At 39.7% G+C, this 17,843-nt stretch overlaps 1 protein-coding gene and 2 pseudogenes across 1 annotated transcript; 1 reads left to right on the plus strand and 2 right to left on the minus strand.

Moving 5' to 3' along the window:
• Positions 1–3,919: 3,919 nt before the first annotated feature.
• On the minus strand, positions 3,920–4,867 carry LOC121465484 (annotated as a pseudogene).
• A 631-nt stretch (positions 4,868–5,498) lies between these two features.
• LOC121465695 lies at positions 5,499–6,379 on the plus strand (annotated as a pseudogene).
• Positions 6,380–16,301: 9,922 nt separating this feature from the next.
• Positions 16,302–17,264, minus strand: LOC121465804 (olfactory receptor 4F3/4F16/4F29-like). Its single transcript, XM_041679204.1, has one exon. It carries the CDS (start codon positions 17,262–17,264, stop codon positions 16,302–16,304), a length of 963 nt encoding a protein of 320 aa, XP_041535138.1.
• Between the last annotated feature and the right edge of the window lie 579 nt (positions 17,265–17,843).

Here is a 17,843-nt window from a genome sequence, read left to right on the forward strand (position 1 = left end):
AGGTTGAAATCTGGTGCAAGGGAAACTCCCATTAATCTACAAGGGTGACCCCAGCTAAGGCTCCTAGCAATGGTGGATAGGTAGCCTGAAGTGGCCTCCACCTGTAATCAACTGATGAAATCAAATACCCAAATCCACAGCCAAGCGCACAGCCAGGCACCAAGCACGAGTTCTGGAATCATGCTGAAGAGAGAGAGAGGAATGACTGCACAAGCTAGGAATAATTATGCCAAGGTCATCACAAAGGAACCCATAGAAACAACTTACCTGTACTCATTGGAGCTCACAGAGTCTGGACCAACAGTTAGGCAACCTGCATGGAAGTGACCCAGGCCCACACTATGTGTGACAATTGTGTAGCTTTATCTACTTGTGGGCCTCCTGGTGCTGGAAGTCTGGCCTGTACACAATGTTTTGCTGACTCCAAGGAGCCTAATCCTCATACAGTGTTGCCGTGCCCAGCCTTAATACAAGGGGGAACTTAGTCCTACCTCAACTTGATATGCCATGCTTCATTGACACTCATGGGAGGCCTGTCACCTTTTCTACAGAAACAGAGGAGGAGTAGATTAAGGGGTGGAGTTGGGTGAGGTAACGGGAGGAGAAGATGGTGGGGAAACTTTGGTCTGGATATAAAATAAATGAATAACTTTAATTAACAGTAAAAAATTAAAAAAAATAGAAGTCTTTTAAAAATCAAAATCTCTCAACTGTGGTCTTTTGTAAAATCAAAATTAAATTAAATTTTTTTTCTTCAAGTGGGGAGAACAGGGCGCAACCACACTCTGGACAGAGCAAAACCATATCCAGAAAGTTGACACTTCTGGGGTTCACTCATGATCTTCTGGACTCCTTCATGGGCTTGGTCACTTCTCTGGCTCTGCCCTCTGCAGCACACACACCTTTGTCTTCTCTGCTCAGGCTGGCTCCAATCCACTTCTGATGCTGTTTTTGGTGGTCAGCCCATGGTACTGGCATCTTTAAAATCCAGGGCCTTCTGCTGCAACTGGGCTGTTCTTCCATTCATAGGCTCTCCTGGGCTCTCTTCAGGGACTCTAACCATGCCACACAGTGACAAACGGAAACTGCTCTCTATGACCAATGCACACCTTCAAAAACAGCACCGCCTGGGCGAATCTTATACTGCCAAGTTCAGCTGCGAGGATAAGGTACAACCTTGTCATGTCAGGAACACAGCTTCTGTGTGCTGACTCTCAGGAAAACTTTCCACAAGAGTTCACCTCAAGGATGCTGGTTTCTTCTTACCCAGCACTAATTTCTCAGCCCCAGCCAAGCAGCATCAACTGTCTCTGATAACAAAGGTTTTAGTGGTTCTGGTATCTTGTTAATTACAGCTGAGTCTTCAGTCCCAGCTAATTAGCACTTCAGAATCTTAATTCAATACAGTAAATGCCCCTGATAAAGTCTTTAAATGTACTTCTGAGACTTCACATGCCAGGCCTCTGTCATCTGTTGTACCTTCAACATGCATCTTGTCCAAGCTCCTACAGAAGAGCTCACTGTGTGTTAACACTCAGTGGTTTTTGTAGCCTAAGTTTTCAAAGTCTTTCTATAATCCTCCTTAAAAGCAACCTATTCGGGTCTATTGTAGCAATACCTCGTAATCCTGGTACAGTTTCTATCCTAGTTAGGGTTTCCATTCTGGTGATCAAACACCATGACCTAAAAGCAAGTTGGAAAAAAAAAGGATATATTTAGTTTATACTTCCATTATTGAAAGAAGCCAGGACAGGAACTCAAAGTGTCCAGGAACCTGGAGGCACAAGCTGATGAAGAAGCTTACTGTCTTTCTCCTCCTGGCTTGCATTCTTATGGAATCCAGAATCTCCAGTCCAATAATGGCACCAGGGACAATGGGTTGAACCCTTCTCTGTCAATCACTAACTCAGAAAAATGCCTATAGACAGATCGTATGGAGGCGTTTTCCCCACTGAGTTTCTCTCCTTTAGATAACTCTAGCTCGTGTCATGTTGACATAAATGTAGTTAGCATGGGTTATAAGGAGACTCTGCACCAACTTTGAGTGATGATGAATCTGAACTAATTTCCAAATAAAGCTTGAAAACAGAGAAGCAAAGAAGTAGCTTCTAGCTGAACACTATCAAAAATGAGTAAAAAGCCGACATGAGCACTTTTTGAAATTCAGTATTTGATTACCATGAAAAACTCATGGAGAATAATACACATGGTCTCTTCAGGCAAAAGCAGTTGGATAGCACACCAGACAGCTAAGGAAATGGCCGGAAAGGAGCAGGAATCTGTCCACACAGATTTAATATTTGTATTGTCCATGTGTTACTTTAATCACCCTGGGGCACATATTTAGGATTGAGACTTTCTGAACACGGAAACTAAGTCAGTTTAAAACTGATGTGAAACATAGCCCTAGGATCTATTTTAAATTCAGTAGTTTTCTAAGAAACTGCACTGTTCACAGAATCTTCCAACTCCAAAGAATTGTCTTCCTTCTCTGATGCAGGTGCTGGGTTTGCCAACTTTCCTTTCTTGGCAGTTCCTCCTTGTAGACTCTATTCAGTGGTTCTTAACCTTCCTAATGGCCTGGCTCTTTAATACAGTTCCTCATGCTGTTGTGAATCCCAACCATAAAAGTATTTCATTGCTACTTCATAGCTGCAATTTTGCTACTGTTAGGAATTGTAATGTAAATATCTGATACATGACATCTGTAGGGTTTTCAACCCACAGTTTGAGTCCACTGTTCTATTTTTTCTGTATGTCACCTCAGTTTCCTTGATTCCATTCCAAAGCAGTAGTCAAACCCTTCTTGGAGACACGTACTAGGCGTGGCTCCTCTGCCTCAAGGCTGTGTCCTTCGCTGTTCATCTTTCTTTAAACTGACACTTTGGCATCACCAGTCTGCCCAAGCCACCTGTCCTTCTTCCAAGCTTTCAATAATTCTGCTGATTTATTTTAAGCTTTAATAATTCTGATACTTCCTCCTATTTATTTTCCTATCCCTTATGTGTGCATTCTGTTTCCAGCCTTCCTAAAAATGCTACTTCTGTGCTTATAGATTTCTGTCCCTCTCAATGAATTACTCAATACTTGTTAGAAATGAAAATGTCATAAATTTTGTTTGATTTTTATTTGAAACGTAATTAGTTTTTATTTTTACACCTCATTGTGTAAAGAGTAATGAGTGGTCCAATGATCTCAGTGGAGAAAGTGAGCTTCATGAGGAGAAAAATTCTGAAGAAAATTTACTAAGAGAAAAAATTGAATTTGGGAAGAGAATGCATTCTCACTATATTCGTTCTATTGTCTTTCTTTCCATCTCTTGACTTTTGCTCTGTTTGCATGAAAACAGGAACATTTAAATCTTCCTGGATTGCCCTGTGCCTGGGCTGAATGTAGAATTCTATTTTTAAACAATTTTATGAAACTATTTAGCATAGTTTATACTTAGACAATTCTTCATATCAGAATTTTCTTTTTCAACCAAACCCGAGGTGGTTTCAGATTCCTTACTGGATTGTGAAAAGCAGATTATCACACAAATGACTGATAAACAAGATGCTGAAGAGACAGAAAATAAGTCATGAGGAGAGTAAGACAAATCATACAAAGCAAATGTTAGTTAATCTTTATTTTCAAGTAAGACAGTCCATTTATAACGTGACCCTTAGAAACGTGTGCTTTGGCGGTTATCAGTATTGTTTTGACCATTTTAGTGAATTAAGCTTATTGGTGAGTAAGACTGGAAAACTCTTTTGTCTCTAGTCTGTTGTATAAACAGTTAGTAATATCCAAATTTAATTCAGGCAGAAAACGAACAAGGGTACATCACATATTAGCACATAATAACATTCTGGTGAAGTATAACATAGTTTATATAGCACATATCCACATGAAATTCTACTTGCATATTCATGTATCTTCAGTATAGCAATGATAACTTACTGTAATTCATAAAGCGAGTGTATAGTCTTCTCATGGCCATCTTCATCTCCTTATTCCTAAGCATATAGATCACTGGATTTAGAAAAAGAGTAATAATTACATCGAAGATGGCAAGAAATTTATCCAGATGTAATGTTGGAAACGGCCACATGTAGAAGAAGATTATTGGTCCAAAGAACAAAATGACCACCATGACATGAGCTGACAGAGTGGAGAGGGCCTTAGATAAACTACCCAAAGATTTCTTTTGAACGGTCATCAAAATAAATATGTAAGAGATGATCAGAATTAAAAAGGAGGCCACAGAAATGAACCCACTATTGGCAGTAATCATGAATCCCAAGGTATATGTGTCTATACACACCAGTTTAATAAACCGAGGGAGGTCACAGAAAAAGCTGTCTAGTTCATTAGGGCTACAGAAGGGTAAGTCTATGACAAAAATCAACTGAGTCACTGAGTGGATGAAGCCAATAATCCAAGAAGCAACTAAAACCAAAATGCACTTTTGTGGACTCATGATAGTCAAGTAGTGCAGGGACTTACATATGGCAACATATCGGTCAAAAGCCATGGCTATGAGCAGCACCATCTCAGTGCCTCCAACTGCAAGGATTAGGAATATCTGAGTGATACAGCCCCCAAAAGAGATGGTTTTGTGCCTTCTGAAAAGGTCGTAAATCATTTTTGGTGCTGTGGAGGAGCTAAATATCAAGTCGAGAAAGGAAAGATTGGCTAAGAGGAAGTACATAGGGGACTGTAAATGGGGGTCTGAAGTCACAGTTAGAACAATGAGAAAATTTCCAAACACATTTGCCTCGTAGAACATACAGGAAAAGAAGAGGAGTAAGAGCTAGGTTGTCCATGAGTTGGAGAGTCCCAGGAAGACAAACTCAGATACCACAGAGTGGTTTGCTTCACTCATTGCCTCTGTTGACTGTGACAACCCTCATGTCATCTAAAACAGGAGAGCGATGAGAAACTCTGGTTTAAGACAAGCAATGCTCAACTAACAAAGTCACATGAGAGACTAACATGCCTTTGGAGATAGTTATGTATTTATACATACTTACACACACACACACACACACACACACACACGTAGAAATAGTGAAATAAAATGAGGCCATGATTTTGAAGCAAAGCAAGGGGGGAATATATGGAAGGGATTGGAGGTATGAAAATAAGAATGTGATGTATTTACTTTTTAATTTCCAGAAATAAGAAAGTATAAAAAACACTTCCTCCATCCCCCCTAAAGCAAATAGTATTCCTCTCATATATCCCAGTGTTCAAAGCATACCAATATTTAACCCTTTAATTTACTTGGATAACCATATTTGTTATATTTTGAGAATATATTATTATAGGCATATCTTTCTGATGACTCTGAAATAAAAGTCTTTTGGGTTACTAACTGTCAAATTCTTAAGTGACTGTGGACATTTCTTAAGATATTAGTATTCGGCTCGAGCTGTCGCGTCTGCCTCGCGCTCTCTCTCCGGGTCTTCCTACCGTGCGGAGGACGCTTTTCATACTTTGCCGCCAGGCTCCTCGTTTCGAAGTCCGCCACAGAGAACATGGCCTCAGGAGTTCAGGTTGCGGATGAAGTATGTCGCATTTTCTATGACATGAAAGTTCGGAAATGCTCCACGCCAGAAGAAATCAAGAAAAGAAAGAAGGCTGTCATTTTTTGTCTCAGTGCAGACTTTTTGTGCATAGTTGTTGAAGAAGGCAAAGAGATCTTGGTTGGAGATGTTGATGAAACCATAACCGATCTTTCAAGCATTTTGTGGGAATGCTTCCTGAGAAAGATTGTCACTACGCTTTGTATGATGCAAGCTTTGAAACTAAGGAGTCCAGAAAAGAAGAGCTGATGTTCTTCTTGTGGGCACCAGAACATGCACCTCTGAAAAGCAAAGTGATCTATGCGAGCTTGAAGGACGCCATCAAGAAGAAATTTCAAGGCATAAAGCATGAGTATCAAGCAAATGGACCAGAAGACCTCAATCGGACTAGTATTGCAGAAAAGCTTGGTAGCTCCTTAATCGTAGCTTTTGAAGGATCCCCTATTTAGATCATCAGCCAGTGCCACAATTGAAAGCTTCCATGTTTAACACTATCCTTTCACTATAGAAGTAAAGCAAATATATTAGGCCAGGATCTCACTGAGGGGAATTTGTCTTGTCATCTTTATAGTAAACTAAAAATTCTATAGATGTGTGCAAACACCAACACCTACATAAATCTAGCCTCTAAAGTTTCATTGGTGTGGAATTAAATTCTTATTGGCCAAATGCCTATTTTCATGAAGTGACTTACAAAGATTTTGTTGAGCTCAGGATTTTAATAACACAGTTCACAAAACAGTACAAGGCAATGTGAAGCGAACTCTAAATCTTGACTAACCTCAGCAGTTACTTTTGTTTCCTTTGCTTAGGAAACTGATTGTAATCTATGTATAATTTTCATCCAAATTCTCTATTTTTCCTTGGCTTAAACAAAATAATGAGGTATAATTTTCTTTATTGTGTACAACACTAATATACACTAACAGCAGTAACTAAGCCAGGCAGTCTTCAGTCATCAGATACATCACGAGACTGCTTCCGAACTGTGTCTGCTTAGAATCACGCTGACCTTGCAGCACACCATCCAGAGCACAGTGTGGAATGCAGGAAGCAGCCCTGTACCTGCAGCAAGAGGCTCCCTGGGCTGGGAAACTGCTTACAGTGACTTTGTGTCTTAGAAATCATGGTATATCCTCAGGGGAAAGTTCAGTGTCTTGTAACAACTAATTATATTGCAAATTAGGGCTTCATTGTAATCTACTTCATTAATGAAAAATGATAAAGCAGTGTATTTAAAAAAGTCAGGGTGCTGTCAATCTTTAATTTCTCCTTTGGAACCCTGCTGCATCTGGTATGGTAGGATGTGGAAGAGTGTTGAGTGTTTCCTCTGGGGCCTGGGAGGACACAAATCCCTAGAGCAGTTTACCAGCTGTGTGGGAAACGGGAACAAGTACCATGGATGGCACTCACAGGGGTCTGCCTAACGACACTTGGAAGTGATAACATCACAGGCACTACACCACACAGTGTAGATGCACAAGCAGCTCAACTTAGAAGTAGCAATGCTGGCTTTATGTAATAAAGGAAGCATTTGTAACTTAAAAAAAAATATTAGTATTCTAAATAAGATCACATTAAAATGCCTATATACACATTTCAGGATAAGAGATGGGCATTTGTCTTATCTCTATATTGAGATGACAAGGTGACAAAATGTGGCAGAGGATGCAGGTTTAAGACACTCACTGTGTGACTTGGAGAAATTAAAAAAGCCATGGATACTCTGGAGCAGATTCTGTCTGATGCTCACTGGAAGAAAAAAAATGAAAAATATCAAGTGAAAGAGGTAACCAGAATGAGGGCAGTATGTCATGATCCTCCTCACAGAAGTGAGAACGAACATGTCAGAGGATCTAGTGAGGACCTGTCTCCTTGTAGGTAAATATCCCTAAGTTCATTTACAATTAAATTAAATGCATGCAAAATATCAACATAACAGCTTTTTCTTATTAATTAGGCAGGAGTTGAAACATTTGACACAAATCAAGGTTTGTGGGTGGTTGAAGAAGAAAGCATTCTCACATCTGATGACAGAAATGAGTAGTTAAATCTGAAGTGCATTCTGAGTTTTTACATTGGTGTTTGCTTTGGTTCAGCACTTCTACCTCTAAGACTCAAAATTCATGAGTATATTCACATATATATTCATGTGACTAAAGTAGACAATGGAAGAAAATTTTATGTTATTTTACTGAAATATTATTTTCATGTTTAGTGTTTCAAAAATGCCTTCAGTGTGTGACATAGGATTCTAGGTAAATAACTCAGAATATTGTGATTTTTTTCTTTTGAGTTAGTAGAGGTTTAAAAGTGGGTAAGTTATTATAGTTTGTAAAAATTTGGAAAGCAGGTGTTGACATTGTTGGTGGACTATCCAGTTAGTCAATGCTCTGCCTCTACTTAAATCTCAGCTCTCCAGGTTTCAAACTTTCTATTTGTTATGCAGACTGACTCTGCACTAAAAGTGGGCAGAATTGGGGCAGAGGCTGATACTAGGACAGGGGTCGCTGTCCTCAAACTGACAGTCGGACCCCATTGCAGAGGTCAGTATCCACACAGCTTATTGAATGTAGAGAGATTGAGCTTGTGTCTGTTTGGAGCCTTCACCCCTATGGTCTAGTCTCTTTGGTGAGGGAAGGTACTCTGAAGGCTATTGAAAGAGAAACGTGGACACAAACTCAGCCACAAAACCCTGGACCTAAAAATCTGTCCTGTCTGCGAGATGTGTTGGGGCAATGGTGGCACAGAACTTGTGGGAGTCGCCAATCAATGTGACAGGGAGCCCACACTTCACACTGCTTGGGATGGCTAGGAACCAGAGACTGGATATCCAAAAGACCTAGGGTAGAACCATAAACTATTTGTGAAAAAAAATGAAATTTTTCCAGATAATATTTTTCTATACTCATAGATGTCTTATACGGTCATCAACAGAAAGGCATCCTCTGGCAGAGATGGGAGCAGGTGTGCAGAGACCTACAGGCAGACATTTTGGGGGGGGGGGAGAGAGAGAGAGAGAGAGAGAGAGAGAGAGAGAGAGAGAGAGAGAGAGAAGACTAAATTGAAGGTCTCCATTGGATCTTTCCCGGCTGCACTTGGTGAGTGTGGTGGAGGAGGGGGAGGAATGATTAAGGGAGTCAGAGGGGATGGACGATACTAGGTGAAAATGACCCACTGTCTCAACTAATTAGGATGTATATGGGCTCACAGAGACTTAAGTGAAAAGCATAGGGTCTACATCAGGTGTATATGTTTAGTGTTTTTGTGGGATTTTAAACACCAGGAGTGGATTCATCTCTGACTCTTTTTGCCTGCTCTTGGGACTCTTTTCCTCCTATCGGGTGTCCTTGTCTTGTCTCCATATGAGGGCTTTCATCTTGTCTTCCTGTATCTTGTTTTGTTGTGCTTGGGTGTTGTCTCTTGGAGGCCCACTCTCTTCTGAAGGGAGACAAAGGGCTAGTGGACCTGGTAGAGAAAGAGGTTGGAGGGAAGACTGTGGTCAGGTTGTATTGTTTCAGAGAAGAACACATTTTCAATAAAAAAGGCAGAAAAGTAGTTCAAATCTGATGCTTTAGCGAAAACAAAATTGTAGCAGTATAGTTAACTGAATATAGTTAATTAATGAGGACACTGTCTTTGCAGTGTTCTAAGTCTCAGACCTGACTTCACCAGAAAGCAAAAGTCTCTGCTCACGCTTCCACTGCAAAGTGTAAAGTGTAACAGGACGAGACTCAGACTCCTCAACAGAGCAGTGCATTCCCTCCTGTGCTCAGGGCAGCTCATCCTTGTCTGGGCCAACATAAACAGGCAATGGTCGTTCAATCATGTGAAATTAGCACCGATGGGGCAGGCTCATGCTAGAGTTTTTGTTAAAGTTGAAAATCAACATTTGAAGCTGCTCAAGAAGAGTCTGAGTATTCTTTCTTTATTTGGTAATCTTTTTTTCTCAATTATTAAAAAAGTTGAATTAAGTCAGAGCTTCTGTATAGTGCAGAAAATGTCTTTGAAAGAGTTCAATATGATCATGATAAGCTTCTCCACTGTTTCTTTTTCCTGAGATTGACAGAGAGAATTCAGGACATTGCTCAGTGTCCTAGAAGTTGTGTGGAGTGGCTTTAGACCTGCATGCTTCCGCATGAGTCCTCAGTGCTGCCAGGACAGACTGAAAGGCTATTGTCACCCCACTGAAACTTTTCTACATGTCTGTGATATTCTTTTGATTCTAAACTAAAGAAAGAGAGGTATGGGAAGGGCAAGGACCCTGCTAAAGTCACAGAACAAATTGTTGGCAAATCTGGAGCAAGCATGTTTGACTCTTGGTCTCATCAGTCCGGATTGCTTTCATTCCACCCATTTTGTTTTGCTGTGCTTATCCTACACTTTGTGTCCTGTCTGTGGCCCGAGGAATCACAACACATCACTTGGATGAAATTGTAAAAAGAGAGGGTTTTGAAGGTTTCACTACATAGGAAGAATAATGTTTAATCAATTGTTTGCCAATAATCTCAGTTTGATGATACAATATGAGTATATGTCTCAATAGCTTATTGTATATCTATAAATATTGTATTTACAATTATAATTCAGTCTTTCAACCCATATATATGGACCATAGTTTCTTTACTGTTGTCCAAAATTATTGATATTTTCTCGATCGGGCTACACTTTAACTCTCATTTTATTCCTTTTGTTGAATGCACATGGAAGACTTCCATGAAAATGCCACTGGAGTAACCTCTACCATGGTGCACACCTATGACTTTGTTCATTCCTCTGACTTATACACTTTAATTTATGGGTAATATATTGCAATTTCCTCATTAAATTTATTTCTTCTGATTGATTAGGTTTTTGTCTACTCTATGTGTTTCTTTTAAAATTCAAATTTTCCTCAAAGACAGTTTCTATCAGTGGGATAGACAGAGGTACAAGGGAGGGCTGGATAGGTAGGTCAAAATGAGCAAAGTATAACACACACAGACATACACACACAATACACACAGACACAAATGTCAATATGAAACTCAGAATGCTGTGTGCTAACTATAGAAAATAACGAAAAGGTAGCTTCCATCCGTCTAACCTACCTGGATCAGTGTTGGAATTATCATAAGTTAGACAACCCAAACCTGATAAACTCTAGCCTATGCCATTACTTGGCATAAAAAGTCAAGTTTAATACCTCCATAGAGGGAAAGACGATTAATTAGCAGCCGGGGGAAGTCATTTCAGTGTTGTCATAGAATTCTGGAATTGCCATTCTGTGTACAATTGACCAAGGGAATTGTTTCCAAGGACCACAGAAATTCGGCCAGAGCCAACCAGAAAATGTGGTGATTAATGGGTCACTTGAGGAGAAGGAAGAAAGACAATAAAATTATTTATCATAAAATTTACTGCTCAATCTTTTCCTCTTCAAATAGTAAAGACATAAATATTTGATGATATATTAAAATGACGGAATGTAAATCTCAAATAGCATATTTTAGTGAGTTGTAGTTTGCTTACTATTTTATAGTGCTGTATGTAGATATGAAAATGTATTTAGAATTTATAAGAGCAGATGAAGGGACTCTCTTTCCTTCAGGCATTGCCAAATTCCTATTATGAAGCTACAGTTACGAAAACAGCACAAAGACTCAACCAAGAAAAGAATTATAGACCAATCTCACTCATGAACATCGATGCAAAAATCCTCAACAAAATACTGGCAAACCGAATCCAAGAACACATCAGAAAAATTATCCATTATGACCAAGTAGGCTTCATTCCTGAGATGCAGGGCTGGTTCAACATATGAAAATCTATCAATGTAATCCAGCATATAAATAAACTGAAAGAAAAAAACCATATGATCATTTCACTAGATGCTGCAAAAGCTTTTGACAAAATTCAACATCCCTTTATGATAAAAGTATTGGAGAGATAAGGGATACAAGGGTCATACCTAAATATAATAAAAGCTATATACAGCAAGCCGACAGCAAACATCAAATTAAATGGAGAGAAACTCAAAGACATCCCACTAAACTCAGGAACACGACAAGGCTGTCCACTCTCGCCATACCTCTACAATATAGTGCTTGAAGTTCTAGCAATAGCAATAAGACAACATAAGGGGATCAAGGGGATTCATATTGGAAAGGAAGAAGTTAAACTTTCATTATTTGCAGATGATATGATAGTGTACATAAGCGACCCCCAAAACTCTACCAAAGAACTCCTACAGCTGATTAACACCTTTAGTAATGTGGGAGGATACAAGATCAACTCCAAAAAATCCGTCGCCCTCTTATACACAAAGGATGTGGAAGCAGATAGGGAAATCAGAGAAGCGTCACCATTCACGATAGCCACAAACAGCATAAAATATCTTGGGGTAACTCTAACCAAGGAAGTGAAAGATCTATTTGACAAGAACTTTAAGGCATTGAAGAAAGAAATTGAAGAGGATACCAAAAAAAATGGATGGACCCCCCTTGCTCTGGATTGGGAGGATCAACATAGTAAAAGTGGCAATTCTACCTAAGGCAATTTATAGATTCAATGCAATCCCCATCAAGGTCCCATCAAAATTCTTCACAGATCTTGAGAGGACAATAATCAAGTTTTTATGGAAAAACAAAAAACCCAGGATAGCCAAAACAATCCTATACAATAAAGGATTGTCTGGAGGCATTACCATCCTTGACTTCAAACTGTATTACAGAGCTACAGTGATGAAAACAGTGTGGTACTGGCATAAAAACAGAGAAGTCGACCAATGGAATCGTATAGAAGACCCGAATTTTAACCCACAAAGCTATGAACACCTCATCTTTGATAACGGAGCCAAAAGTATACAATGGAAGAAAGAAAGCATCTTCAACAAATGGTGCTGGCATAACTGGATGTCAACCTGTAGAAGAATGAAAATAGACCCATATCTATCACCATGCACAAAACTCAAGTCCAAATGGATTAAAGACCTCACTATCAGTCAGAACACATTGAACTTAATAGAAGAGAAAGTGGGAAGTACCCTACAACAGATGGGCACAGGAGATCGCTTCCTATGTGTAACCTCAACAGCACAGACATTAAGGGCAACATTGAATAAATGGGACCTCCTGAAACTGAGAAGCTTCTGTAAAGCAAAGGACACTGTCACCAAGACAAAAAGGAAAGGTACTGACTGGGAGAAGATCTTCACCAACCCTGTAACAGACAAAGTTCTGATCTCCAAAATATATAGAGAACTCAGGAAACTAGACTTTAAAATGCTAATTAACCCAATTAAAAAATGGGGCACTGAACTGAACAGAGAATTCTCAGCAGAGGAAGTTCAAATGGCCAAAAGACACTTAAGGTCATGCTCAACCTCCTTAGCGATCAGGGAAATGCAAATCAAAACAACTTTGAGATATCATCTCACACCTGTCAGATTGGCTAAAATCAAAAACACCAATGATAGCCTTTGCTGGAGAGGCTGAGGAGGAAGGGGTACCCTCATCCATTGCTGGTGGGAATGAAATCTTGTGCAACCACTTTGGAAATCAGTGTTTCGGTTTCTCAGGAAATTCGGGATCAACCTACCCCTGGACCCAGCAATACCACTCCTGGGAATATACCCAAGAGATGCCCTATCATATGACAAGAGCATTTGTTCAACCATGTTCATAGCAGTATTATTTGTAATAGCCAGAACCTGGAAACAACCTAGATGCCCCTCAATGGAGGAATGGATGAAGAAAGTGTGGAATATCTACACATTAGAGTACTACGCTGCGGTAAAAAACAATGACTTCTCGAATTTTGCATGCAAATGGATGGAAATAGAAAACACTATTCTGAGTGAGGTAACCCAGACCCAAAAAGATGAATATGGGATGTACTCACTCATAATTGGTTTAGCTATAAATAAGGGTCACGGAGTCTACAATTGGTGATCCTAATGAAGCTAAGTAAGAAGGTGAACCAAAGGAAAAGCATATAGTTGTCCTCTTGGCTATGGGAAGTAGACAAAATTGCCGGGGAGAAAATTGGGTTCTTGGGGGTGGGGTGGGATGGGGGTTAGGGGAGATGGGGAGAGAAAAGGTAGAAGGGGAGGATGGGGGGAACTTGGGGAACAGGAGGATTGGGATAAGGGAAGGTTGGATAGGGGAGCATGGAAGCACAATTCTTAGTTAAGGGAGCCACCTTAGGGTTGGCAAGAGACTTGACCCTAGAGTGGCTCCCAGATGCCCAAGCCGAGGTCCCCAGTTAGTTCCTTGGGCAGCTGAGGATAGGGAACCTGTAATGACCCTAGCCTACAGCAATACTGACGAATATCTTGCATATCATCATGGAACCTTCATCTGGTGATGGATGGAGATAGAGACAGAGACCCACACAGGAGCACTGGACTGAGCTCCCAAGGTCCCAATGAGGAGCAGAAGGAGGGAGAACATGAGCAAAGAAGTCGGGTCCACGAGGGGTGCACCCATCCACTGAGACAGTGGAGCTGATCTACTGGGAGCTCACCAAGGCCAGCTGGACTGTGACTGAAAAAGCATGGGTTAAAACTGGACTCTCTGAACATGGCGAACAATGAGGGCTGATGAGAAGCCAAGGACAATGGCACGGGGTTTTGATCCTATGCAATTTGCTGGCTTTGTGGGAGCCTAGCCAGTTTGGATGTTCACCTTCCTAGATATGGACAGAGGTGGGAGGACCTAGGACTTACAGGGCAGGGAACCCTGACTGCTCTTTGGACTGGAGAGGGAGGGGGAGAGGAGTGGAAGGAGGGGGAGAAGGGTGGGAGGAGGTGGAGAAGGGTGGAAGGAGGGGGAGGGAAATGGGAGGCTGGGAGGAGGTGGAAACTTGTTTTTTTTGTCTTCCTTTTCTCAATAAAAAAATAAAAAATAAAAAAAGATTGATAACTATGCCGCGTTAGAGAAAATCAGAAGAACCATGGTATTGTGGGAAAGAGACATTCTAATTAGTATACTATACATGGAATTTCCCTTTCAATATTATTGCCTGAGTCTGTGACAGAATCCAGCACTGGAGCCTTAGGGGGTTTTCAGTGGGATTTTGAAATAGTTGACACTCTTCTGTGCCAGTTCATCTCTTTTCAAGTTGAAGATGATCTGTAATTGAAGCTGACGTTCAGTGAAGTGTTTGTGTAAGAATGAATGACAGATACTGCTTGTAGCTCTCAATATTGTCCTTCTGCTGTTTTTCTCTAGTATCTTGTAAGAAGTACTATAGATCATTTAGAAGTCCATGTGGAGCAGGTCAGTTTCATATCAGTTGTATAACTCAAATGTGATAGTCAGGGGACACCTGGATTGAATCACCTGGCAACATAAGTTTTGTGGTACTCCCCCTGAAGTATTTTTTTATTAATTATAAATATTATATTTAAAATAAAACATATGTTGGATAAAAAGCATAACATATTGCCTACTCATTTTTATATTTTTAGTTACTAAGAGTTTGTCATGGTTTTTCTAATTTCTATACTTTTTATATAGTTATAAACAAGGTTTCTAATAACATTATTTTGGCCAGGTGATGGTGGCGCATGCCTTTAATCCCAGCACTCGGGAGGCAGAGGCAGGCGGATCTCTATGAGTTCGAGACCAGCCTGGTCTACAGAGCTAGTTCCAGGACAGGCTCCAAAGCCACAGAGAAACCCTGTCTCGAAAAACCAAAAAAAAAAAAAAAAAAAAAAAAAAAAAAAACCATTATTTTGTATTTTATTTATAAATCAGCATTTTCCTTTCTGCATTGTAAAATATTCAAAGCATTCAAGATAATCTTTAAGTAACACAGATTTCTTTGTCAAAAACAATGACTAGAAAAAGAGGAGGTAAAATAGTTTTTATATACCAAAGTGAAATAGAAATTCATATCTTCTAGTCTTAAAAATATGCATTGACTAACATTATTAACATTTCCTCCCTTCCTCTTTAATTGACCATATAGCTTACTTTTCAATTATAACTATAAGTAAAACTGTTACAAATAGTCAAAAATCTACATTCAGTGAACTAATTCAAATGACAAAAGCCTTGACCTCGAATTTACCTAGCTAAAGATCCTTATTTTGAGTATTCCTGATTCTTGTGACACTGAGTAAATCACCAGGTAGAAACCTAGGCTCCTGGTGGATCAGAAGTGCTCTGTGTCTGTGAACCAGTGTCAAAGAGAATTTCCAACATCTGAGATGAAAGCAAAGTGTGAGGGTTCAGCAGTTGCCTTTCTTTCCAGAACAGGCACAGCACTTGACGTAGACCACAGTTTAGGCTGAATTTACTGCTTTTCAGTACTTTTAGAATCCAAGAATTCTTTAGCAAAAACTGATCAAATATGCAGATAATACTTGAGGAGGCACTTCACAGTATTTAAAAACACTAAATTGAAGAGATATTTGAGATTACTTTTTAAAGAACTAAATTAAAAATCAATTAATTTAAATATAATTTTATAATTTTCTCTCTTCCTTTTTCTCACTCAGGCCACCTAATATCTGACAATCCTCCTCCTACCAAATTCAAGGCCTTATCTTCTTTTACCATTGTTACATATATCTATAAATTATATAAATACACACACACTTGCGTACATACATGTATATGTATACATACCATATAACATATAAATACAACCTGCTGAGTCTCTTCAATGTTGCTTGCATGCATGTTTCTAGGGAAGATCACTTAGTAAAGAATAAAAGTGATTTATATTCAAGGATGTTCTATTTTAATCTGAATCTCTTGAACTGTCAATGAAAGAATTTTTGAAACTTAAAGCCCTGATAAAGAGTCTTCTCATTGCAACTTTCATCTCCTTATTTCTAAGTGTATAGATGACAGGATTCATGAAAGGAGTGATGATGACATCAAAAATTGCTAAAAATTTATCTATGGGCAAAGTAGGGAAAGGCCACACATAGACAATAATGCAAGGACCAAAAAAGAAAACCACCACAGTGATGTGAGCTGAGAGAGTGGAGAGGGCCTTGGAGGAGGCACCTGAGGAATGTTTGCGAACCGTGACCAGGATGAAGATGTAAGACACAACCAGGATGAAGAAGGTGGCCATGGAGATGAAACCACTGTTGGCAGTGACCAGGAACTCCAGTCTGTATGTGTCTGTACATGCAAGTTTGATGAACCGAGGAAAATCACAATAAAATCTATCCATTTTATTAGCTCCACAGAAGGGTAAATTGACAACAAAAGCCAACTGGGCCACAGAATGGATAAGGCCAATGGTCCAAGCCAGTGTCAAGAGAAAAATGCACATCCTTAGACTCATGATGGTGAGGTAGTGGAGGGGCTTACAGATGGCGATGTACCGGTCATAGGCCATGACTATGAGCAGTACCATCTCTGTTCCTCCCACAGTGTGAATGAAGAACATCTGAGTGATGCACCCATTCACGGAAATGACTTTGTGCTTTCTGAAGAGGTCATAAATCATCTTTGGGGTAGCAATGCTGGACACACTTGTATCTATAAAGGAGAGGTTGGCCAACAGGAAGTACATTGGGGAGTGCAGGTGATGGTCTGAGATGCTTGTGAGCACAATGAGGAGGTTACCTAGCATGCTTGCCACATAATATACTGTGAAGAACAGGAAAAGGAGAATCTGAATTCCCCATGAATTGGTGAGACCCAGCACCAGAAATTCTGATACCATGGAGTGATTTCCTCCATCCATCAAGTTGTGCAGGTCTGACCATGAGGTGATTACTATCTGAAGGGTACAGAGGGAGAAAATATTGTATCTAAGCAAAAGGGGTGTCCTGGTTGTGGAGCAATGACTCAAGTATAAAACATCAAAGATATCCCTGTTGTTTTACAGGGAGATTTTACAGATCGATCACAGGACTAGGTACAGAACATTTCCTGTGCTTACATATTTAGGGGCACTGGATCCTTTAATCCTATGTTTAGTTTGAAGTGTATAGTGAAGAGGGAAAAATCGAGGCAAAGGCACTTGAGAATCTAAGGAAAGTCAAACAAGCTCTACACACATTTGTGCTCACGAGCTTCCAAGTGGGAAATTAGCATTATGAAATGATAGCATGCTGACAGAAATTTGGGCTTTTAGCCTTGGTGCATCACTTCCTTACTTTGTTCTGGAATTTTGTGTGTTTAAATTTCTGATACATCTTGGTTTTCTAGGCTTGCAGTCATCAATGAAAAAGGTACTTTGAAAAATATTAAATCTTTTCATGCTGAGAATAGTGCTTTTTCATAAATGAAATTTGTTCTTAGATAATTTCATATATGACCA

This window comes from Microtus oregoni, unplaced genomic scaffold, assembly GCF_018167655.1.
Source record: "Microtus oregoni isolate MIOR12 unplaced genomic scaffold, Mior012 000031F_ref0000149, whole genome shotgun sequence".
Lineage (NCBI taxonomy): Eukaryota > Metazoa > Chordata > Mammalia > Rodentia > Cricetidae > Microtus > Microtus oregoni.